Genomic DNA, 19,398 nt, shown 5'->3' with positions numbered 1-19,398 from the left:
CAAAAGGTTTGGTGTTGTTGCAAGTGCAAGGCAGAGGAAGGCAAGACAGGAGATGGTGGTGGCATGAAGTTGGGGCTTCAGTCAGGAAGAAAATGGTGGACGGTCGAACAGCTGAACAACCGTCGATGCCTGCAGCAGCCAGATCGTGGCAGCAGCACGCAGTCGTGCCGAGTCAGAATTGCAGGCTGGCGATGCTCGCTGGTGGGCCAAAAGGCTGGCGGAACAGAAAAGAGGGGTGCAGGTGTGTGTGAGGGCGGGGTGTAGGGGATGTTGAGGCGCTAATACATGCGGGCTGCACCTAAGCAGCAGCCAGCACTGAAACTCGCCCCATGGCTCTAGCTGCGTGAAAAGTTGAGCGAAGGGGTGGCCATATGAGCCCAGCGCTCGACCGTCATCACAGCGTACCCAGCAAAGCATGCCCAGGCGGACCAGCAGCAGCAAGGGGCAGCAAACAAAGCCCTACGGGCCGGTGGCCCCCCACCTGTATGTAGGCGATGGCAGCTAGCGCTTGCTCGACTTGCGGTGGGTCGTGATGGACGAGCCGGCATGCTCTGCAGCAGCGCAGTAGCAGAAGGCAGAAACAGAGCAAGCTCGAGTCAAGGTGGCTAACGGTGGCGCCCTGGGCGTAGCGCAGGGATGAGGTGCATGTGAGGGCAGGCAAGGATGAAGGGTAGTGGGGTGGAGGAACTGTCCAGGGACGTCGTCCTGCTGAGGCATGCTGTGGGCGCCGGCAAGATAGCGAGTCCCCAGGTCAGCAGCCGGTGGTGCCTTGATCATAACACCTCCCGGCCTCGTCACTCTCGCTTCTGGGAACGGACCCCCGGGGACGGAATAGCCCCGGCGGCCAACTTTTTAGAAGCCTGGCGGCAGGCGAGCAGCAGCCGGCACCCAGCCCGGGACAACCAGAGTGCAGGGGGCGCCGGCATGCATGGATGGACACGTGCAGGCAGGGAGCATGCATGGGGCTGGAGGTGCAGTATTGCAGTGCCCCGTGCGCTCTCTGCTCAGACAGCCAAGAGAAACAACGATCTTCAAAGTGGCTCTGTGAGCCTCAGAAACTCTAGTCTGTTTTCGTTCTCGGTTCATCATGGCAGGCGGCACGGAGGTGGGGCCTCTGTCTGGCATGCACAGCGCGGCAAAGCGGCAGCAGCGGGGCGGCGGAGGAAGCGCTCACCAGCAGCAGCGGACACGATGACGCCAGAAGGTGGCATTCCGGCTTGATTCAGGCCCTGCACAGGGGGAGCGCAGCACGCAGGCGCTGGCAAGCAAGGTGAGGCGTAGGCATGGTGCGGCAGCCCAACCAGCAGCAGAACGGGCCTCAAAATGCGGCAAGAGTGGATCGGTCACTAGTTATCGGCATGAGCTTGTGGCTTCATCAGCAACACGGACCATAGTGAAAGGAAATCTTCATTTCCACTCCGGGCAGGCAAGCAGAGGTATGTATGCAGGCAGGCAGGCAGGCAGGCGGCAGAGCAGAGCGGCATCGGCAGCGCCAGCAGCGGTGGCATGCATGCATGATGTGGTGCGGGCGCGTCGCTCAGACAAATATACGTGAGAAAGAACCGTGTTTATCTTCAAGAGTCAGAGTGAGCTGGGAAGCGGTATTCGTCACCGCGACACGTGCCAGAGGTGCAGGCATGAGTGCAAGGCAGCAGCAGCAGCATGCAGCGGCTTTGAAGCGGGCGGGCTCAGGTGCCAGTGGCAGAGTCTAGTCCTCAGTGCTTGTACCCTGGCTGTGGGTGCAGGTCGGACTGGGGCGACATACGGGTCATCAATGCCCAAGCATGCGCAGGCGTGCAGGCGCGGGCATGGGCAGCAGCGGCGGCGGCGACATGGCGGCGACGGCGGGTAGCGCTCACCACTCAGCGCTGTGGGTGCAAAGCCTGCATCGGTGGGCATGTCTCCAGTTGTTGACAGCTTCGCTCATGGGCCTGCGCAGGAGGAGACGACAGGCAAGGCGATAGCAGGGTGAGCGGCGGTGAGGCCTGCAGTGGCGCGGGGGGTGGCAGGGAGCCCTGCAAACCGCCCTGGTGCCCGCCACCGTCCTCCTCAAGCTGCAGCAGGCAAGCCAGGCACAGGCACGCACGCATGCCAGCCGATGGCAGAGCATGAGCGCTGCTGCTGGCAAGCAACCGCTGCCGCGCACCTACCTAAGTCGCCCTGGGGCACGCAGCGGCGGGGGTGCGGTAAACGAGGCGATGCCTGCACTTGAGCCCATCATGGGGATGCCATGCATGCAACGCTGCACACCCACAGCTTGGCCAGCGGATGGTGTGAAGCCCCCTCAATGGGCGGAAATGATGTGGGATATGGTTCGGCCCCAGGGCCGCCAGAATTACAGCTTGCCCGGGGTGTACTTCAGTGGGCGTGCACGGTACATGAATGAGCGGTGGCCAAGGCCTGCAGGCGGCGATACGTGCAGGGTATGTGCTGTGAGGATCAGCTGGGGACCTGTAGTAACTCTTCGCACTTCTTTCAGCTGGTTGCGGCAACAGCAACCGGCGACAGCGGTAGCGCACGTCTCTCGCCGCGGCCACCCCGTCCGACTCGTTTGCCGACGTCGCGTTGCATCATCTTAATGTTGCGCAGCTGCCTCTGGCATGGCTGGGTGACAAGCCAGAGGGTGCTGCTCTGGATGCAGCGCACCCAGCTCCTCGCGCGACGCGTGCGAATCCAGCCCCGCGTCGCCGCCGCCGCCACTGCTGCCGCCCTCCCTGGGAAGGGTGCACGCTCCGTCAGTGGCCCCGCCAGCGGCCCTCCATTGCCAGCAAGCTGCCTAGCATTCGACTGGGCGGAGCCATGAGCCAGGTGCGCCCTGCATGGGACCTCATCAAGACCTCTTCCGTTTCGGTGCGGCCCTCCCGCCCGCTGTTCACCGTGTCGGTGCTGAGATCTTGACCTGGACTGGCGCCTGAAAGATTGGCGCGAGTCCAGGAGGGGAACTCGGCCAAACTCCCTGGGCACACCAACAGAGGCTGTCGCGCTCCTCGCCCCGCCCCGCCTGAGCCAGCACCAGCATGGTCTACCCCGGCCCGCCCAGGAGCCTGTTTAAGGCCCAGGCAGCGGTGCTGGCCGAAATCAAAGGAGGAGACTGGCGCACCTCCCTGCGGCGCGTGGACACCGTGCGGACCACCGATATGGCAGGCGGCGTGCGGGAGGAGTCGTGGCCAGGGCTGCAGGTGAAGCGGTGGGCTGGGCTGGGGTCGCCCCCCGGGGGTTGTCGCCACCGCCCTGCACCGGCAAACCCACACCCACCCACCCCTCCAAATCTACTCACCGCGTTGCCTCCTGGCGCCCCCCGTACTACTGCAGCCCCCAGAGCACTCTCCGGAGGAGCAGGCAGCGCTGGCGGCGCTCGCCGCGCTGCGCCTGCGCGCCAAGAACGACTGCCTGCCATGCCGGGTCGCACCCGGCCTCTACATTGGCGGCGCGGGAGCGGCGCGCAACCTGAAAGCACTGCGCAAGCGCGGCATCACCCACATCGTCAATGCCGCCCCCTCCGTGCCCTGCCACTTCAAGGACAACCCAGAGGGCTGCTTTGCCTACCTGTCGCTGCCGCTGTTTGACGACGCTGACGCGGGTGGGTGGCGTGGGAGAGAAGGCCGGCCGCTGGTTGCTGAGCCTCGCAGGGGCTGGCCTTGGCGGCCCTGCCTGGATGCTGCCCCCCGCTGCCGCCCTCCAGCTACCCCGGTGCCTTGCCTAGCCAGACTATGCTGTCTCACGCCTGGCCTTCCCGTGCATCCCTGCTTGCTGGCGCAGACCTGTTGGCGCATGTGGACGCCTCCAATGCCTTCATCTCGGCGGCGCGCCGCTGTGGCGGCAGCGTGCTGGTGCACTGCTACGCGGGGCAGAGCCGGTCTGCGGCGCTGGTCATCGCCCACCTGATTGCCAGCCAAGGGCTGGGGCTGATGGATGCCTGGGCCGCCACGCGGCGCGCTCGTCCCTGCGCGCAGCCCAACTCTGGTGCGTTGCGCGCTGCCGCCCTTGGCCCTTGGTGCCACTGCTCCTGCTTCTGTTAGTGCCGGCTGCTCTTGGCACGTGTCCGTGCTGCTCCTCGCACCTCCTCTCCCTCTATGACCCGCCACCCCCCGCCCATCCTCTCCCGCTGCAGGCTTCCTGCGGCAGCTTGCTCTGTACGCCAAGCGCACCAGCCGTGGCCCCGCGGAGGCCGGCTGCAGCCCCGGCACCTCGCCGAGCGGCTCTGAGAGCGAGCTGGTGCTGACGCAGTGAGCACTCGGCACTCCTCGCGGCTTTGGCCGGCTGCCTCCTGCACGCCCGTCCCCACCTTCTGTTTCTTGAGCGACGCAAGCCCCGCCGGCCCTCCCTGAGGCCCGCCTGTACTGTACCAACCCCAGGCCCCATCTAGCCCCTCTCCCGCTTCTCTGTTTCATTCCTCCCATGCCGTTCTCGGCACCCCTCGCCCACCCCACCTGTACGGGGCCATGCGGGCCAGTATTCTCTATTGTGTGCCGCTATGCACCGCATGCCACCTTTGCCAGGCTTTTTGCACCTGCCCCTGCGGCTGCTGCGCGACCCCCACCGCGAGTGTGGCACACGCTCGCCTGTACCACCAACACCTCCTCTGCCTGTACCACATCCCGCTTCCTCCTGCCGGATCTTACCCCCCTCCCCCTCCCCACCCCATCGCGCACTGCCCCTGTGCGAATTTTGCCCCATGCCAATCCCGTGTGTCTCTGTGCATTGAATCGTCCTGCAGTCGCCTGGCACACCCACATTGGTGCAGCATGCCAACCCCCGCGCTGCGTTGTATCCAGAGCGCCAGGCGCCTGATCGCCCCCCGTCTATCCTGCAATCCAACCGGACCATTTCATGCTGTACACCAAAACGCTTTCCACCTGATCAAGACATTTAGCGTAACCTGCCAAGATAGCACAGAATGGAGAAGCCATCGGTGGAGGAGGCGGGAAGTCAAACCGCAGGCATGGCGCCACCTGTGTTTTATAAACTGGAACCCGAGAGGCTTAGGGCACATCTCAGTAGACACAAACTGCATTCCTTTCACCCCGTTGATCGCCTGAAGGTGCAATCGCAGACCTGCGGCAGGCGCTCGTCCGAAACCGTGCCAGACGCTGCTGGCTGATCAGCCTCCTTCTCCACGCCCGCAGCTGTGGGATTGGGCAACGGTGTCGGTGTGCAGCAGCAGGATGGGGGCATACCGACAATTGCAAGCAGGGTCACGATAGCTCTCTGAGCTTGCAGCGAGCCACCAATGTCGCGGTGCGCCAGGCGCAAGCGGGAGAGCGCAGCGCGGCGTCCCCTGCCCCGCAAGGCGGCGGCGGGCCGGTGGCGCCAGCGGGAAGGACGTGCAAGCCGCACTCTCCCGCCGCCCTTCACCTTCCTCCTGCTGCCGCCCGCAGGTTCCATGCCATTATGGCCCAGCAGGACCAGCTGTTCGCCGCCGACCACGACCACCAGCAGCACATTGAACAGCAGTACGCTCTGGCGCAGGACGACCTGTACAGCTGGGACACCGAGGTGCAGGCCGTGCTGGAGGGCGCAGCACACGCCGCCTCGCGGCCCTCCCCAGATCCACCCGGTGGCGACGCAGGGTTTGGCGAGGCGCCGCCAGATGGCTCGCCCAGCGCGGCGGGCAACGGTGCCGCCTCGGCGGCAGCAGCCGTGCCCTCTCGCCGCCCCAACTTGGAGCATGTCAGTGCCGCGAGTGTGGGCGATGCACGCAGCACCACAACCACCGGCTCGGATGTGGAAGGCGTGGTGCAGATTGTGCGGCCCGAGGGTGAGCTGGCTGCCGTGCTAGCTGCTGGCCACCGCACCCGTAAGCTCTGCCAGTTGCTGCAGATGGGTCACCCCATTGCTGGGCAGCAAGTGCGACCTGCACAGCTAGTTTGCTGCGCGATGGGCTGCCGCTCATATGCCTCATGCCTGCCCGCACGCCTCGCCTCGCCGCCTGCCTCGCAGACGATCAGCCGCTGCGCCGCTTCGTCATGCGCTCCTCCTCCTTCTCCAAGGAAGACTTTGAGAAGCTGCTGGAGCACCAGGGGCTGTTCAACGGTGAGGGGCGGCGGGTGGGAAGACAACAAGCTGGGGAGGTGGTGGTGGTGGGTGATGTTGATGGGTGATGTTGGCGGTTTGTTGGGGTGGTCTTGGGCATGGGGCGCCAGCTGCGAGGACACCGGTTGCTGCGTTCCTGCTGGCTGGTGCTGCTGGGCGGGCTGCTGCTGCCTCGGTGCCCTGCTGCCGCCCGACGCCGGTGCCGTTGGCGCTCCCGCAGTCGCAATGGCATCCGACCCGCGCATGGCCAAGAGCCACCTGCCGCCCAGCAAGCTGGAGCCGCCCGCGGCGCGCGGCATTGGGCGGAGCCGGCGGTGCAGGAACTACTCCATCATGCGGCTGCCCATGGTGGGTCCAGGCTTGCTGGGTCGGGGCAGGCGCATTGGCTGGCCTGGGAGCTTGCCCATGGCGTGTGTGCATGCATGTATGCGCGCATGTGGTGTGAATATGTGTGTAAGAGTGTGTGTGTGTGTGTGTGTGTGTCGCTGAGGTGCCTGCCTTCGATGTTGGCCTGTGCTCACCGCCGCGCAGGTCCGGCCAGACAACAGCTGGGTGATGATGTGGAGCACGCTGGTGAGCGCAGCGCCCGGCTGGCGGGAGCCCTGCCGCGCCGCTCCCAGCGCCTGCGCCTGCCTGTGCCTGCCTGTCTGAACCCGCATTTCCTGTGCACTACTCTGCCGGGCCGACCTGCCCCGCCCTGCAGGTGCTGCTGTCCGACCTCAGCTACTCGGCTTTCATCGTGCCCATCTCCATCGGCATGTGGACGAGCTTCTACAAGCCCAACTGGACCACCATCTCCGACTTCCTGTTTGGTGAGGCCAGGGCTGTGTGTGTGTGTGGTTGGTTGGGGAGCCCGCTGGGATTGTGTAGCTAGGCAGGCAGGGCCTTGGAAGCTTGCGGGGAGTGTGTAAACACCCCTCAACTCGCCCACCACCCCAAACACACCACACACCAACCACGCATGCACACACCACACACACTGCCACACACACGGACACACTCGCGCTCGCCACCCTCCCCCCCACACACATCACCCCAGGCGCCATCTTCTTCTCCGACATCTTTCTGTCCCTGCACATCGGCTTCATCGCCACCTACAACACCCGCAAGCTGCTGGTCATGAACGGGCGGCTGGTGGCGCGCCAATACCTGCTGTCGGTGGGTGGGGTGCTGGCTGGGAGCGTGTGGTGTGCTCTGACTCTGTCGGGGGCTGCGTGGTGTAAGTGTACGGGGCACAGGGACTGACTGGCTGTGTAGACGGCCCCTCGGGTGCCAATCCTGTCTGCCTTCTCTGTCTCCCTGCACCACACCGCAGTTCTCCTTCTTCGTCGACTTCTGCGCCTCCATCGCCTGGTTTGCCCAGATTGTGATGATCATCCTCTACAACTCGATAGACACGTTCGACCCCAAGACGGCCCTCATCGCCATGGAGGGCATACGGTGGGTGGGCTGGTGGGGGTGTGGCGGACTGGGGTAAAACATAAATGCCGGTGTGGCCGTGCTGGTCTGGCGCAGGTCGGATGTGGGGTAGGGTTAATGGGAAAGAATGTGCCCTAGAGGGCAAGCTCTGGAAATATGTGCTGCCGGCCGCGCCGCCGCCTGCCCGCCCGCAGGCTGATCCGCTTCCTGCGCGTCATCCGCCTGCTCACCCAGCTGGTCAGCAACGGCATGTACGCAACGCTTGTGATGGAGGTGAGCGCCGCCGTTCTCTGCTGCTGCTGCTAGTCACGGTAGGGGGCGGTGGTCGGGACACAGAGGGGTGAGGGCCGCCGCCCCAGCCCACGGTGGTTGTGGTGATTGGAGCTGAAGCCTGCCTGACGTGGACGGCGCCACCAGCGCGGAGCAATCGATGCCACCCACCCTGCTCCTCCCCGTGCCCGCAGAGCCCCTACCTCAAATGGCTGCGCAACCAGACTTTCCTCAACATGGCATACCTCGTGTATCTCATCGCTGTGGTGGTCAACTTTCTGGGCTCGCTGTGGTGAGCGGGAGGGAGCGCTGCGGCGGTGGGGGCAATGTGGTGGTGTGTGTCGATGTGTATGTGTGTGGTGTGGTGGTGGTGGTGTGCTGGGAGGCTTGGGGTGGGCTTGTGCAGAGGAATGCAGGCGAGCGGTGGAACGCGGTAGGCTGCCCCTAGCTTGCCAGTTTGCCGACGCCAGGCCCCCCCTGCCCCCAGTGCCCGCTCCCCTCCTGCTGCCCCTGGCCGTGCGCCTGGCGTGCAGGAACTTTGTGGCGGGCGCGGAGAGCTGGGAGAACAGCTGGGTCAACTACTACGAACCCTTTGTGCGCACTTATGCCGCAGACCCATCGGCCATCGAGCTTACCCGAGGTGCGGCCGCCGCCGCCTTGGCTGTCGCTCTGGGTTGCATAGCCGCAGCCGCCCGGCTGGGTCGCGCCGCGGTGCGCTGCGGTGCACTGCGCATGGCATGCCTCTGCACCGCATGCGCCGGCGCTGCCGGCTGTTCCACGGGCAGCTGGGGCAGCACGTCGTGGTGTGCCCGCCAGCGTCGGTCGCTCGCTCCCGCCACGCTGCCCCCGCAACTGCTGCCGCTGCAGACGAGGCGCTGGAGGTGAACCGCGCCTGGCTGTGGCTGGTGGGAAACTACTGGGCGCTGACCACCGTCGCCACGGTGAGCCGCAAATAAGTCCGGCAGGCAGCCAGCCAGACGAGTCCGACAGGGCGACACCTGCCCTTGCAGAAGCCCTGCTCCTGCTTCTGCGGATGCCCTCACCCATGAAGCAGCCGCATCGGGCTGGGCAGTCCCGCAGCTGGCCTGCGCTGCCGGCCGTCCGAAGGCTGGCAGCCGGCAGCAGGGCTCACCAGGCCGTTCCTTCCCCCTGCCTGCCGCCGCCGGTGAGGGCAGGTGGGGTATGGCGATGTGGTGGCGTCCAACGCGGGCGAGGCGTGCGTGGCGATGTGCGTCATGGTCATAGGCGTCATGTTCTTTGGCCTGGTCATCTCCTCCATCAGGTGAGTGGTGGGGCTGAGGTGTGTGTGTGTGTTGGAGACCAGCCCCCTGAGATCGGCTGCACGGAGCCCTGCTGAACTTGCACTACTGTAGATCAGCCCTGCTGAGGGATCAGCCCTGCTGAGGGGCCAGCCGCCCCTGGCCGCCCCGCGACTTAAATATGTGTGTGTGTGTGGTGGCGGCGGGTCAACATCACCCGACGTGCCCACCCACCTGCCCGCCCGCCCTGCCCCGCGCCGCGCCCTGCCCCTGCAGCGAGCTGCTGCAGCAGGCCAACCGCCAGGCGCGGCGGGTCAACATGTTTCGATCCAAGATGCAGAGCGTGGAGCGGTGGATGCACCAGCAGGCGCTGCCCGCCAAGCTGCGGCGCCGCATCAAGACCTTCTATGCAGAGGTGCGGGCGGCGCGTGAGTGGCCGGGGTCCCGCGCAGCAGCGTGTGGCTGCCACCCCCAGCATCTGAGGAGCCTCTGACTGCGGGTTTCGACTGCCGGCCGGCGGCGCAGCTATCGCCGTTGGGCTGTTTGCTCACACAACCGCCGCCACGCTGCAGGTGTGGATCCGGCAGCACGAGGTGAAGGAGGAGACTGTGCTGTTCCAGGAGCTGCCGCATGTGCTGCGCAATGAGGTGGCCTGGCAGGCATGCAGGCGCAAGTTCAGGTGTGCTGTGCGGTGCGGTGCGGTGCGGTGCGGTGCGGTGTGTGTGCTGTGTGGGTATGCGGGGTTGGGTGTGACAGTGCTGGCTGTGGCATGTGTGTCGGATGGGTCGTGCCCACTCACCTCCCGGGGCACTTCCTTTTCTCCCGAGCTGCGATGTCTAGGTGCGCAAACCGCCAGTCCGGCTGCAAGCTCCATTAGACCGCCAACTTAAGCACGTGTGCCAGTTCCTGCCGCGCTGCAGGCGCCTGCCGCTGCTTCGCGAGCTGGATGACAAGACGCTCTACCTGCTGGCATCCAAGATGACGCCGTTCAGGTTTTGGGGGGCGAGAGAGAGAGAGAGAGAGAGAGAGAGAGAGAGAGAGAGAGAGACGCCCTGCCTGACCAACCCGTGTCCTGCTGCGCCCCCCGCAGGTTTGCGCCGGGCCACGACCTGGTCACCGAGGGGGACCCCGCAGACCGCTTCTGGCTCCTGCTGGAAGGTACAGCCTGGGGGCTGGGTGCCCGGCGGGGACCTGGCGCTGCTTTGGTTGTTCTGCTGGACTCTACAATTATCCGCGTTGCACTCCCCCGGCCTGATCCGGGCCGCTGCTCCTGCCCGCCCCCGGCCTGCCTGCACTGCAGGCGAGGTGGTGGCTCTGTACCAATACCGGGAGGCGGAGCGGCTGGAGGGGCCTGCGGTGGTGGGAGAGAGCGTGCTGCTGCAGGAGCACGAGGAGGCGCTGAAGACGTACCCCTGCACCTACCGCACCCTCACCGGGTGCAGCTGCTGGATGGTGAGGCTGCAGGCGGCGGGGGCAGGTCTCCTGTGGGTGTGCCGTGTGTGACCTGGCAGCCCGCCTCCCGCTCCCTGACCTCCTGCGGTGTCCCGGCATGCACCCAAACGCCACAGAGTGCCTGCACACAGTGCCTGCACACCACTACTTGCACTCACACACACACACATGCGGGCACGCGCCTCCCCCCGCCCCGCCCCCGCAGGTGCGCTGCCGCGACTTCAAGCCCATGCTGCGCCCCGCGGTGCAGAAGCTGGTGAAGGCGCGGGCGCTGCAGAGCCTGGCGGACAGGATGCACAAGTACCCGCAGATGTGGGAGGACAAGGCCTTGAGGGTGAGCACAGGGAAGGCTTTCAGGGTGGGAGGGCCCAGTTGGCAGCCTGTGGGACGAGGGCGGCAGCGTGTGCAGCGCACGGCGGGCAGTAGATGTGGGGCAGCACGGCCGGCAGGGCAATGCGGCAGAGTCTGCGGGTGGGAGGTGGAGGTGGGAGGTGGGAGGCGGGTGGGAGGTGGAGGGAGGCAGGCGGTCCGCTGCCGATGTGGCTGGCTGCTGCCCTCTGCTACGCCCGCTGGCGAAGCAGCGTCACGCCCCAACTGGCGCACCTTTGTGTGCCTGCCCCGCCTGCAGCGCCTGCGCACCGGCGCCAACGACCCTTCTGTCTCGCGTGCGGCCTCAGTCACGGGGGCGATGTTTGGGCAGAGCCAGGAGGGCGAGGATGAGGAGGCCGCCGCCGGGGCCGCCGCCATCCGGAACCGGCTGGCCCGTGCCAGCGCGCCCGCCGGTGCCGCGCACCGCCGGGCCGTCAGCTGGGGCGACAACGGGCAGCAGCTGCGCTTCTCGCCCAGCACCCACCGGGGGGGCAGCCCATCCCGTCTCGGGCCCACAGCCTCGGCTTCCTTTCCCTGGCAGGACGTGGCGGCGGCGGGTGCGGGAGGGGCAGCGGACGCAGGGACGCCAGCCTCGTCGGCCCGGCCACAGCAGCAGCAGCATCAGCAGGAGCAGCAGCAGCAGCAGGGCACGGCGTCAGCAGCGACAGGGCCCCGGCCGCCGCTGCTGGTGCGGCTGTCTGCTGGCGCTCGCCTGGGATCTGGATCGCTGCCGCCGGTTGCCGAGGGCCGGCCGGTGCAGCTGGATGCAGGTTTCCAGGAGCAGCAGCAGCAGCAGCAGCAGCAGCAGACAGTCTCTGTGTCGGATGAGAGTCCGGGCGGCGACGTGCCCGCCGCCAGTGCGCCGCCTGTGCGGGCCGCCGCCACATCAGCGGCGCCCGCCATGTCAGCAGAGCGGGACGGCTCGCCCCACGACCACGAGCCCCTGCGCAGCGTCATGGTCATGGCAGAGCATGGCGCCGCGGCAGCGGGGCGCGGCCTGTCGCTCGGCGCCGCGGCGGTGGTGACGACGGCGGCCGCTGCCGCCAAGCGCGGCCTGCTGTACACGATGGTCAATGCTGAGGAGCAGGCTGCTGATGGGGAGGAGTTGGATGAAGATCTGGCGCCCTCTGGCCTAATGCAGGCTGCAGAGGGTGACAAGTCCATGCTCCGCCTGCCTACCCAGCATGCCCTCGCCATGCTGGATCGCGCCGTGGAGGAGCAGGAGCACGAGGCGGCGGCCGCCGTCGCGGCGGCGGCGGCGGCGGCCAGCGCGGACGCGTCGGGGTCTGTGCGCCAGGCGCAGCTGCTGGCGGCGGTGCTGGCAGAGGTGCAGGGGCTGCGCCGGGATGTGGACACCATCAAGCGCCGCACCTCGCTCACCTGAGCGGCACGCCGGCCGGAGGAGCCGCGCAGCTTCAAGCAGCGCATGGGGCGGCAGGATATGTCACTTCACTGTGTGCTGTGTTCACTGATTTGTTACTAACTGTTTGTACCAGTCTGTGGTCTATCCTACACACTGCTACCCATTTTATGTTGGATTTAAATAACCGCAGGCGTCCACTCCTCAGAAGGCTGGCGGTGCCCCCATCCCCAGCACCAGCACCGACACCAGCGTGCAACCCCGCCCCCGCCGTCGCGCCACCTCGACGACCTTTGGCAGCAGAGGGATGATGAGCAGCTTGCATGGGCATCCATGCATGAATGGGGCACAATTAAATAGCGTCAAGAGGAGCGAAAAAACGAGCACGAGGTCTCATCACTCGGCAGCATCTCTTCGACGCCTCACGCCGCGCCCACCGCCGCCGCGGCCGCGGCCGCCCCCGCGCCCCCGCTGCAGCTGCTGCCGCCGCCCGGCCGCCGCTTGGCGACTGTCATGTACAGCCCGTTCTTTGTGTGGATGGTGGCCCCGGTGGTCATGCCGGGGTCGTGGCCGGGCTGGGGCGCAAAATCAAACTCCCTGATCATGACAGCCAGCGCCACCACCGCCTCCATCAGCGCAAACTGGTCGCCCACGCACTTGCGCGGCCCGCCGCTGCGCAGGGGCAGGCGGGGGCATGGAGCGGGTGAGGCGGGGTGGCAGACGAGCCGCGCGCGCAGGGCAAGGCAGGGCAGCGGAGCGGCGCCAGGCCGCTCTCCCTGCCCACGGCCAGGGCCTGGCGCCCGCCCAACTTCCGCCTCCCTTGTGCCTCATCTTGCCACACGCATGCACATGGCACACCTGCCCCCCACCCACCCTCCCCACCTGAAGGGGATGTACTTGTAGTCTGTGTTCTGCTCGTTGGGCACGGGGCCATCCAGCGGGAAGCGCTCGGGCAGGAAGTCGTCGGGGCGGTCCCACACTGCAGGCGCGGGGCCCGAGGGTGGGAGGCATCCAGTCTAGTGGGGGGGAAGGGCGGCCGGTTGCTTGGCTGCTGAGGCGCGCGCAGCCGGAACAGCGGCAGGAGCGGGCCCGCGGCAGGGGCTCGAGCTGGGGGAGCAAGGGCAGGGGAGTTGAAATGTAAAGCTGCAAAGCCAGAAGCCCGCTGGGACAGGGTGGCCGCACCCGCGGGGGAGCGGTGGATGTTGTACACGCTTATCATCACGTCCTGGCCCTGCGGCACCGTGAGGCCGCCTGCAGGGGTGGGAGGGGCGGGCAGGGCCATGCACGGATGCACCGTCTGAGGGTGCCAAGGCCGAGCGAGGCAAGAGGGATGCTGGCGGCAGCGCTGAGAGCGCTGCGCGTGAGTGGCGCATCACAGCGTGCCTGCCTGCCGAGATGGACCCGCAAGGCAAGTGCCCCCTCTGCACAGGTCACAGCGGCAGCGGCCCCTCTTCACTCACCCGGCAGCTCATCGGGCACCATGGCGCGGCGCAGCAGCACGGGCGGGTGCGGGTACAGCCGCATGCTTTCGTTGACGCACCGCATGCAGTACTTGAGCGCCATGTAGTCCTCTGCAGGGTGGGGTGGGGCGGGGCAAGGCGGGGCTGGGTGGCAAGCGAGCATGTCACGGCGACACTGTAGCGCACAACTGCCGCCACCATGCCGCATGGCTTCCAGGCTGGCCCTCCCGCTTGTCGACGCCAGCTGGCAGGCTTGCTCACCCATGTTTGGCTTGGACTTGCCCGCTAGCACGCGGTCCACCTCCTCCTGCGCCTGCAGGCCCACGCAGGGAACAGGAAGCGGCGCAGGCTCGGCGCAGCGCACCTGCTGGCGCTCGGCGCAGCTGCTGTAGCCGCTGCGGCAGCGGCGGCGTCGCGGGCAGGCCGTTGTGGGGGCGGGGCCGCTTATAACAATTCAATACAAGGACACACGCTATACATGTATACGCGTGCTGTGCCCTCAAGGTGGCGCACCTTCTTCATCTGCTCTGGGTTTCTGGCCAGCAGGTCCAGCGTCCAGGTCAGCACCGACCCCGTGGTCTCGTGCCCCGCCACCAGCATGGACAGCAGGTCGTCCCGCAGCTGCTGGGAGCCCACCTCCTCGCGGGAGGCGATGAGGAAGCGCAGGACTGGGGGCGGCAGGGCGTGGGGGGTGGGGGGTTGCGAAGGGCGGGTTGGTGGGGTGTGGGTTGTTTGAAGGGAGGGTTGGTGAAGGCACAAGCAGGGCGCAGCGGGAGGGAGAGCAGGGGGCACCCGGCCGGTCCCGACCGACACCCCCCGCAGGTCGCCGCTGGCCCTCTGGCCCAGGGGTGTGCATCCCTGCCCCCTGCTGACGGTAGGGATGGCCTCACCCGAGGGGTCTGCATCGTTGATGTAGCCCTCCTCAAACGAGGCCGCCTCCTCCGCATCCACCATCGCCTTGCACTTGGCAATCAGCTCCTCCGTGGTCTGCCTGCGGCAGGGGCGGGAAGCGGGGCAGGGCCACGGTGGGAGGAGATGATTGCACAGACGGCTTCAGCTGAGCAGTTCAGGCGACAAAAATACGCAGAGATGCGAACAGGCAGGCAGGCATAGCGTCCTTGCCTGCTCCAGCCAACCACTGCTCACCACCACCACCACCACCACCACACGGTCCTTCCCCCGCAGCCACCCACCGGATCAGCTCCACGGCGGCGGCCGCCTTGCGCTGGCGCGGCACAAACAGGTTGATCAGCGGGTACTTCCAGTACGGCAGCAGGTCGGTGGCGCGCGTCTCGGTCTCCTTGAGGGCCGTGTACACAGCCTGGCGGGGCGGGGCGCGGCGGGGCGGGGCGGAGTGGTCAAGAGGTGAGAGCTGGGCGTGTGTATTTGCGGGGTGGGCACTTGCTGGCACAACCCAGCTCGTTCCTGGCAGCCTGCGGCTCGTGCCCTGCTCGCACTCCACCTGCACACCCCACCCTTGAACGCTTCAACCTCACCACCCAACCCCACTGCCCACGCTCTGGCTGTGGCCTGCACCCCCACCTGGATGACGGGCGTGTTGTTGTTGAGGGCATCGAAATCGTAGTTGAACACGGCCTTGCCGATGACGTCCAGCGTCAGCTGGCTGAAACAGGCCTCCATGTCGATGGGCTCGCCTGCGGCGGCAGCCCCAGGGACAGGTGGACGTGGCCTTGCGGGCCAGGGGTGGGGCGCGGCGTGGGGCCAGGCATGGGGGCACACACACGCCCCACACATGCAGGTGCCGCACCCGAGGCGGCCGCCACCTCCAGTTTTTTGTTCAGGTGCAGCGCCGACTCCCCAAACACCCGGTCCAGCATCACTTCCAGGTAGCCCCTGCAGCCAGCAGGTGGGCCAGTGGATGGATGTGAAGGCGGCAGGCCATGCTAGCAAAGCGCTCAGCAGTCGGGGAGTACAAAAGGCGCCATGGTGCCGATGGCAGGCCGGGCAGACCAGCAGCCAAACCATATTTCCATACCACACCTGTGCAGCGCTGGCCCGACGGCCTTGCGGCGCACGCGCCACTGCTCGCCGCCCGTGATGGCAAAGCCCTCCCCAAACAGGAACTGCGACACCTCCGCCACCAGCCCCTTCTCGTAGATGGGCCGGCTAGGGTTGTCTGAATGGCAAGGCGCATGGCAAAAGCGGCCAGCTTGAGAGCCGAGAGCTGCTGGGCGGCACGGCAGGCTGGCGGGGCACACGCCACCACTGCCACGACGTCGCCACCAGTGGTTCTGTGAACTGCATGTGACAGGCATCGTGCAGAGTGGAGCAGGGAGGCAGCCAGGGGGGGGCCGTACCTGATGCACGAAGGACATGCTTGGCACACTCGGGGTCTGAGATGACCAGGAAGGAAGAGATGGGGCCTGCAGGAGCAAGTGCGTGCACACAAGCAGCACTTGTAGGGGCTCCCAGAGGCACCCTTCCCGAGGCCACCTCGCTTACTAAAAACGGATGGGAAGCCCAGTCTCCTTGCTCCGTCCGCAGCCAATGCTGCTGGTCAGCGCCTACCAAAGATAGCCGGCGCCTCGCCTGCCGCGCAGCGGGCCACCCCAATTCACCTCTCCACCCGCCACCCACCCAGCCACCCACCCGTGGGCAGCAGGTACACGGGCCCCGACTCCACCATCCACTTGAACAGCGCCTTGAACAGAGCGCCTCCCAGCAGGTCCTGGATGTCCTCGGGCTTGGCGTTGGCCACCGGCACGTTCTGCAGCGCCGTTCATGGGGCGGCGCCGGCGGGCGGTGGGTGTGCCTGGCAGCTCACCCTCGTGCAGCTTGTCAACCCCTCCCTGACAAACATGCAGTTGCAGACGGCGTCATGGCAACAGGAACGGGGCAGGAGCCGCAGCAGGCCAGGCCACCGCTTTCCGCAGGTGCAGGGCTGCCAGGTGGGGGGCAGCCGCGCGCACCGACTTGCCGCCCCACAGCTGGTTGAGCTGCGTGAGCCAGCCCGGGCTGAACATGGAGCGCCCCGCCCCTGCCGCATCAATCAGCTTGCCGGTGTCGATCTTCTGATTCAGGTCATACTCCTCCTGCGGGTGTGGAGTTGGCGGAGCAGTGGCCAATGAGCGGCGGCCAATAGGATAGAGCTTGCGGCCCAACAAAGACAGGCACGCAACGATATGGCGGCGGCGGCGGCGATAGCAGCACCACCAGCTGCTCAAGGCAGACGGCGCCTGATGGAGGAGCGGGGCGCTGCGATGGAGTCCTGGTGCAATTTCATACTGTGAGAAGGGTGCCAATTGACCGCAACTGGCCGGCACAGGCCCCTCACCTTTTCCTCGGTGGCGGCCCGAGCTTCCAGGCGCCGGCGTGGCGGTGCATGCCTCTTGCTCGGGGCAGGGAATGCTCCGTTGCGGCTGCCAGCCACTGGGGCTGTGCTGACTGCGGTGGCTGCCTGCATATCTCCTCAACAGTGGCGCATTGACGGCGGGGAGCACGCAAAGGGATACAGCTGTGATCTGGTCCAGTGGCAGCGGAGCAGCATGGCAGCTACGTGCACCATGTGGATGGGTCGGGTGGGAGGTGGCACAGCAGGCGAAGCAGACCCCTTAAAATATACTTCAAACACGCTAATGGGCATTGCTCGGCGTCCTCCACGGTGTGTTTAACGTACTGGGTGCCCAGGGCGCACGTTTCCTTTATCAGGGTTAGGTAAACGCGGGTTGCCCTCGCAAGTCTCGAGTAGCTTGCTGGGCGCGAGCCTGCCAATTGCTCACGGCAACGCGGTGCAGACACGCTCGTGCAGGCTCAGCGGGCGTAGCGGCAGCGGAGCTCAATCACCGCCTGCAGCGGGGCGGGTTCCGGCACCGATTGGGCGGTGGCAGCAGCCGTAGTTAGCTGAGCACCATGGCGGCCATGATTTTCAAGGTGTGTGAACTGGTCTGCAACATGCCGCAATTCTGCTGCTCCATAGCTTGCCCCGCCTTGCTGCTGAAGCTGCCGGGCAACTCGTTGACTGCTGCACGCACGTGTGCGTGTGACACACAGGTGGCGCTGCTGACGCTCAAGACGGCAGCCAAGCCACTGGCCACACGGTTCGAAAAGGTGGTCATGAGCCACCCGGTGTGGCGCACTAGGGTCATCGACATTGCGCAGGCAAGCCACCTCCGGGGCAGGGGACTGCAGGTGCCAGCGTGTGCACCGGGCTGGGGAGGCGGTGCAGGCAGGCACGCAGGAGCAGGTCTCAGTCGCCTGCAAATTCATCTCTGACGCCTGCTGCCACGTGTACCTCACTGTGCAGCGCATCCACCGCATGGAGGTGGGCATCACGCGCGGCGCGGAGGGGCGCACCGGCAAGGCGTTTGTGGCGAGCATGACAGAGGAGAAGGCGATGGAGCTGGCCAGCAAGGTGGTGTCGGAGGGCTTCCTCTACGGGGTGAGATTTGGTGCTGGCCATGCTGGCCTGGGAGTGACAGAGGGAGCAGGAGAGTATGCTGAGGCTGTGTGGGAGCTTGTAGACTGTGGGGCTGCAGGTTCAGGGCTGCCCAGCTAGCCATGGCTCCCTTGCTCAACTCCCGCCGCCGCGCTCCGGCTGGCGCCTGCGCTGCTGCTGCGCAGATGGGCGTGGTGCTGCTGGGTGTTGAGCTGCACCGCAAAAACAAGGAGGATGCGGTGAAGAAAGAAAAGGAGGCGGCGGAGAGGCAAGCGATACGGGACCTGCACGAGCGGCACCTCAGGGCGGAAAAGGCGAGTTGTTGCATGGAGGTCAGCATGGAACAGGGGCGAGGCGAAGGTGCACAGATGCTGCCTCCCTGCTCGGTTGGCGGCTGCTTCAGGCACGCAGTCAGGCGCATCAGATGCTGGCAGCTGCTCCTCATAACACTGCCACTGCTGCTGCTCCTGCCACCACCTGCAGGACCTGCGGGAGGAGCTGCGCACGATTGCCAAACAGCTACACGGCGTGGATGAGCGGCTGCAGTTCATGGAGCAGCAGATGGGGCGGCGGCGCAGCTGGCTGCCGCTGTTTGGATGACGGTTAACCGTGCGCTGGCCGCCCAGAGCCGCCTGTTCTAGGCTTCCTTGACCTCGGCACTTGTTTCTGCTGTTTCCGCCGAATTGCATCCCTGCCTGTCCTTCTGGCACCCTATTTGCTTTGCATGTCCTGTTGTACACCACATACGCACCGTCTGATTGCATACACACTCTGCTAACTCATCTGCATGGATTTTTACTTTTTTCTATAATGACACCGCTGCCATGTTGACCCAAAACGTACCCACATGAGTCAAAGCAGAGACTGAGTCCTGTGTTGTGTTTGCGAAAGCCGACCATGGTGCTGGCAGGTCATATTGCTGATCAACAGCCAGCGGCCTGGAGACGGTGGGTTGCAGCACAGCCATGCGAACAGCAGCCGCCGACAGCTTGATGTTCTATGTGTACCTGTTAAACATCCATCTTCACGTTGCCCCTCTTTTCCAATGCACTCAGAGATGATTCAAGCATCTCCACGCAAGCCTGCCTCCACCTCAGTTTGCCCCTCTTTTCCCAACAACACGTTCCGAGCAAGATGGCGTCAGTGGGCCGTCAAGCTGTCCCTCCCATGTAGCGTGCTTCTGCAATCTAAGCCCAATATGTATGTATGTACCTTCCATGTGTTGTACTTGATGGCACCTGCAAACACAAGGGCACATGCAAATGGCGGCCCGGCGGGTTGCCGATGGCGGCGCTGCCAGTCGGGCGGGAGGTGGCGGTGTAGGAGCATGCTGTCTCTCCGCCCATCGCGCGCCTCGATGCGTACAACTCGATTCCTCGA

At 66.0% G+C, this 19,398-nt stretch overlaps 3 protein-coding genes across 3 annotated transcripts; 2 read left to right on the top strand and 1 right to left on the bottom strand.

Moving 5' to 3' along the window:
* The first annotated feature begins 2,864 nt into the window (after positions 1 to 2,864).
* Positions 2,865 to 4,890, top strand: CHLNCDRAFT_30542 (hypothetical protein). The gene is made up of 4 exons (XM_005849212.1): positions 2,865 to 3,179; positions 3,313 to 3,580; positions 3,760 to 3,963; positions 4,112 to 4,890. Exons 1-4 carry the CDS (start codon positions 3,018 to 3,020, stop codon positions 4,228 to 4,230), a joined length of 753 nt encoding a protein of 250 aa, XP_005849274.1. The 5' UTR covers positions 2,865 to 3,017; the 3' UTR covers positions 4,231 to 4,890.
* A 7,694-nt stretch (positions 4,891 to 12,584) lies between these two features.
* On the bottom strand, positions 12,585 to 17,046 carry CHLNCDRAFT_51247 (hypothetical protein; the record flags this gene model as incomplete). Its single annotated transcript, XM_005849007.1, has 15 exons — positions 12,585 to 12,834; positions 13,045 to 13,141; positions 13,345 to 13,413; positions 13,623 to 13,733; positions 13,884 to 13,935; positions 14,136 to 14,290; positions 14,513 to 14,613; positions 14,816 to 14,943; positions 15,165 to 15,277; positions 15,391 to 15,476; positions 15,624 to 15,759; positions 15,941 to 16,006; positions 16,233 to 16,350; positions 16,553 to 16,675; positions 16,918 to 17,046. The coding sequence occupies 15 exons, from the start codon at positions 17,044 to 17,046 to the stop codon at positions 12,585 to 12,587; spliced, it is 1,734 nt and encodes a 577-aa protein (XP_005849069.1).
* A 446-nt stretch (positions 17,047 to 17,492) lies between these two features.
* On the top strand, positions 17,493 to 18,618 carry CHLNCDRAFT_143552 (hypothetical protein; the record flags this gene model as incomplete). The annotated part of the gene is made up of 5 exons (XM_005849211.1): positions 17,493 to 17,513; positions 17,634 to 17,771; positions 17,887 to 18,021; positions 18,204 to 18,350; positions 18,502 to 18,618. The coding sequence occupies 5 exons, from the start codon at positions 17,493 to 17,495 to the stop codon at positions 18,616 to 18,618; spliced, it is 558 nt and encodes a 185-aa protein (XP_005849273.1).
* Between the last annotated feature and the right edge of the window lie 780 nt (positions 18,619 to 19,398).

This window comes from Chlorella variabilis, assembly GCF_000147415.1.
Source record: "Chlorella variabilis unplaced genomic scaffold CHLNCscaffold_6, whole genome shotgun sequence".
Classification (NCBI taxonomy): domain Eukaryota; kingdom Viridiplantae; phylum Chlorophyta; class Trebouxiophyceae; order Chlorellales; family Chlorellaceae; genus Chlorella; species Chlorella variabilis.
Note: the sequence above shows the minus strand (reverse complement) of the source record. Positions and strands in the feature narration are given on the sequence as shown.

Coding starts and splice junctions, on each gene's coding strand:
- CHLNCDRAFT_30542 (XM_005849212.1), top strand. CDS start 3,018: ATGGTCTACCCCGGCCCGCCCAGGAGCCTGTTTAAGGCCCAGGCAGCG. Junction 3,581..3,759: donor GTTTGACGACGCTGACGCGG/GTGGGTGGCGTG, acceptor TTGCTGGCGCAG/ACCTGTTGGCGCATGTGGAC. Junction 3,964..4,111: donor CTGCGCGCAGCCCAACTCTG/GTGCGTTGCGCG, acceptor CTCCCGCTGCAG/GCTTCCTGCGGCAGCTTGCT.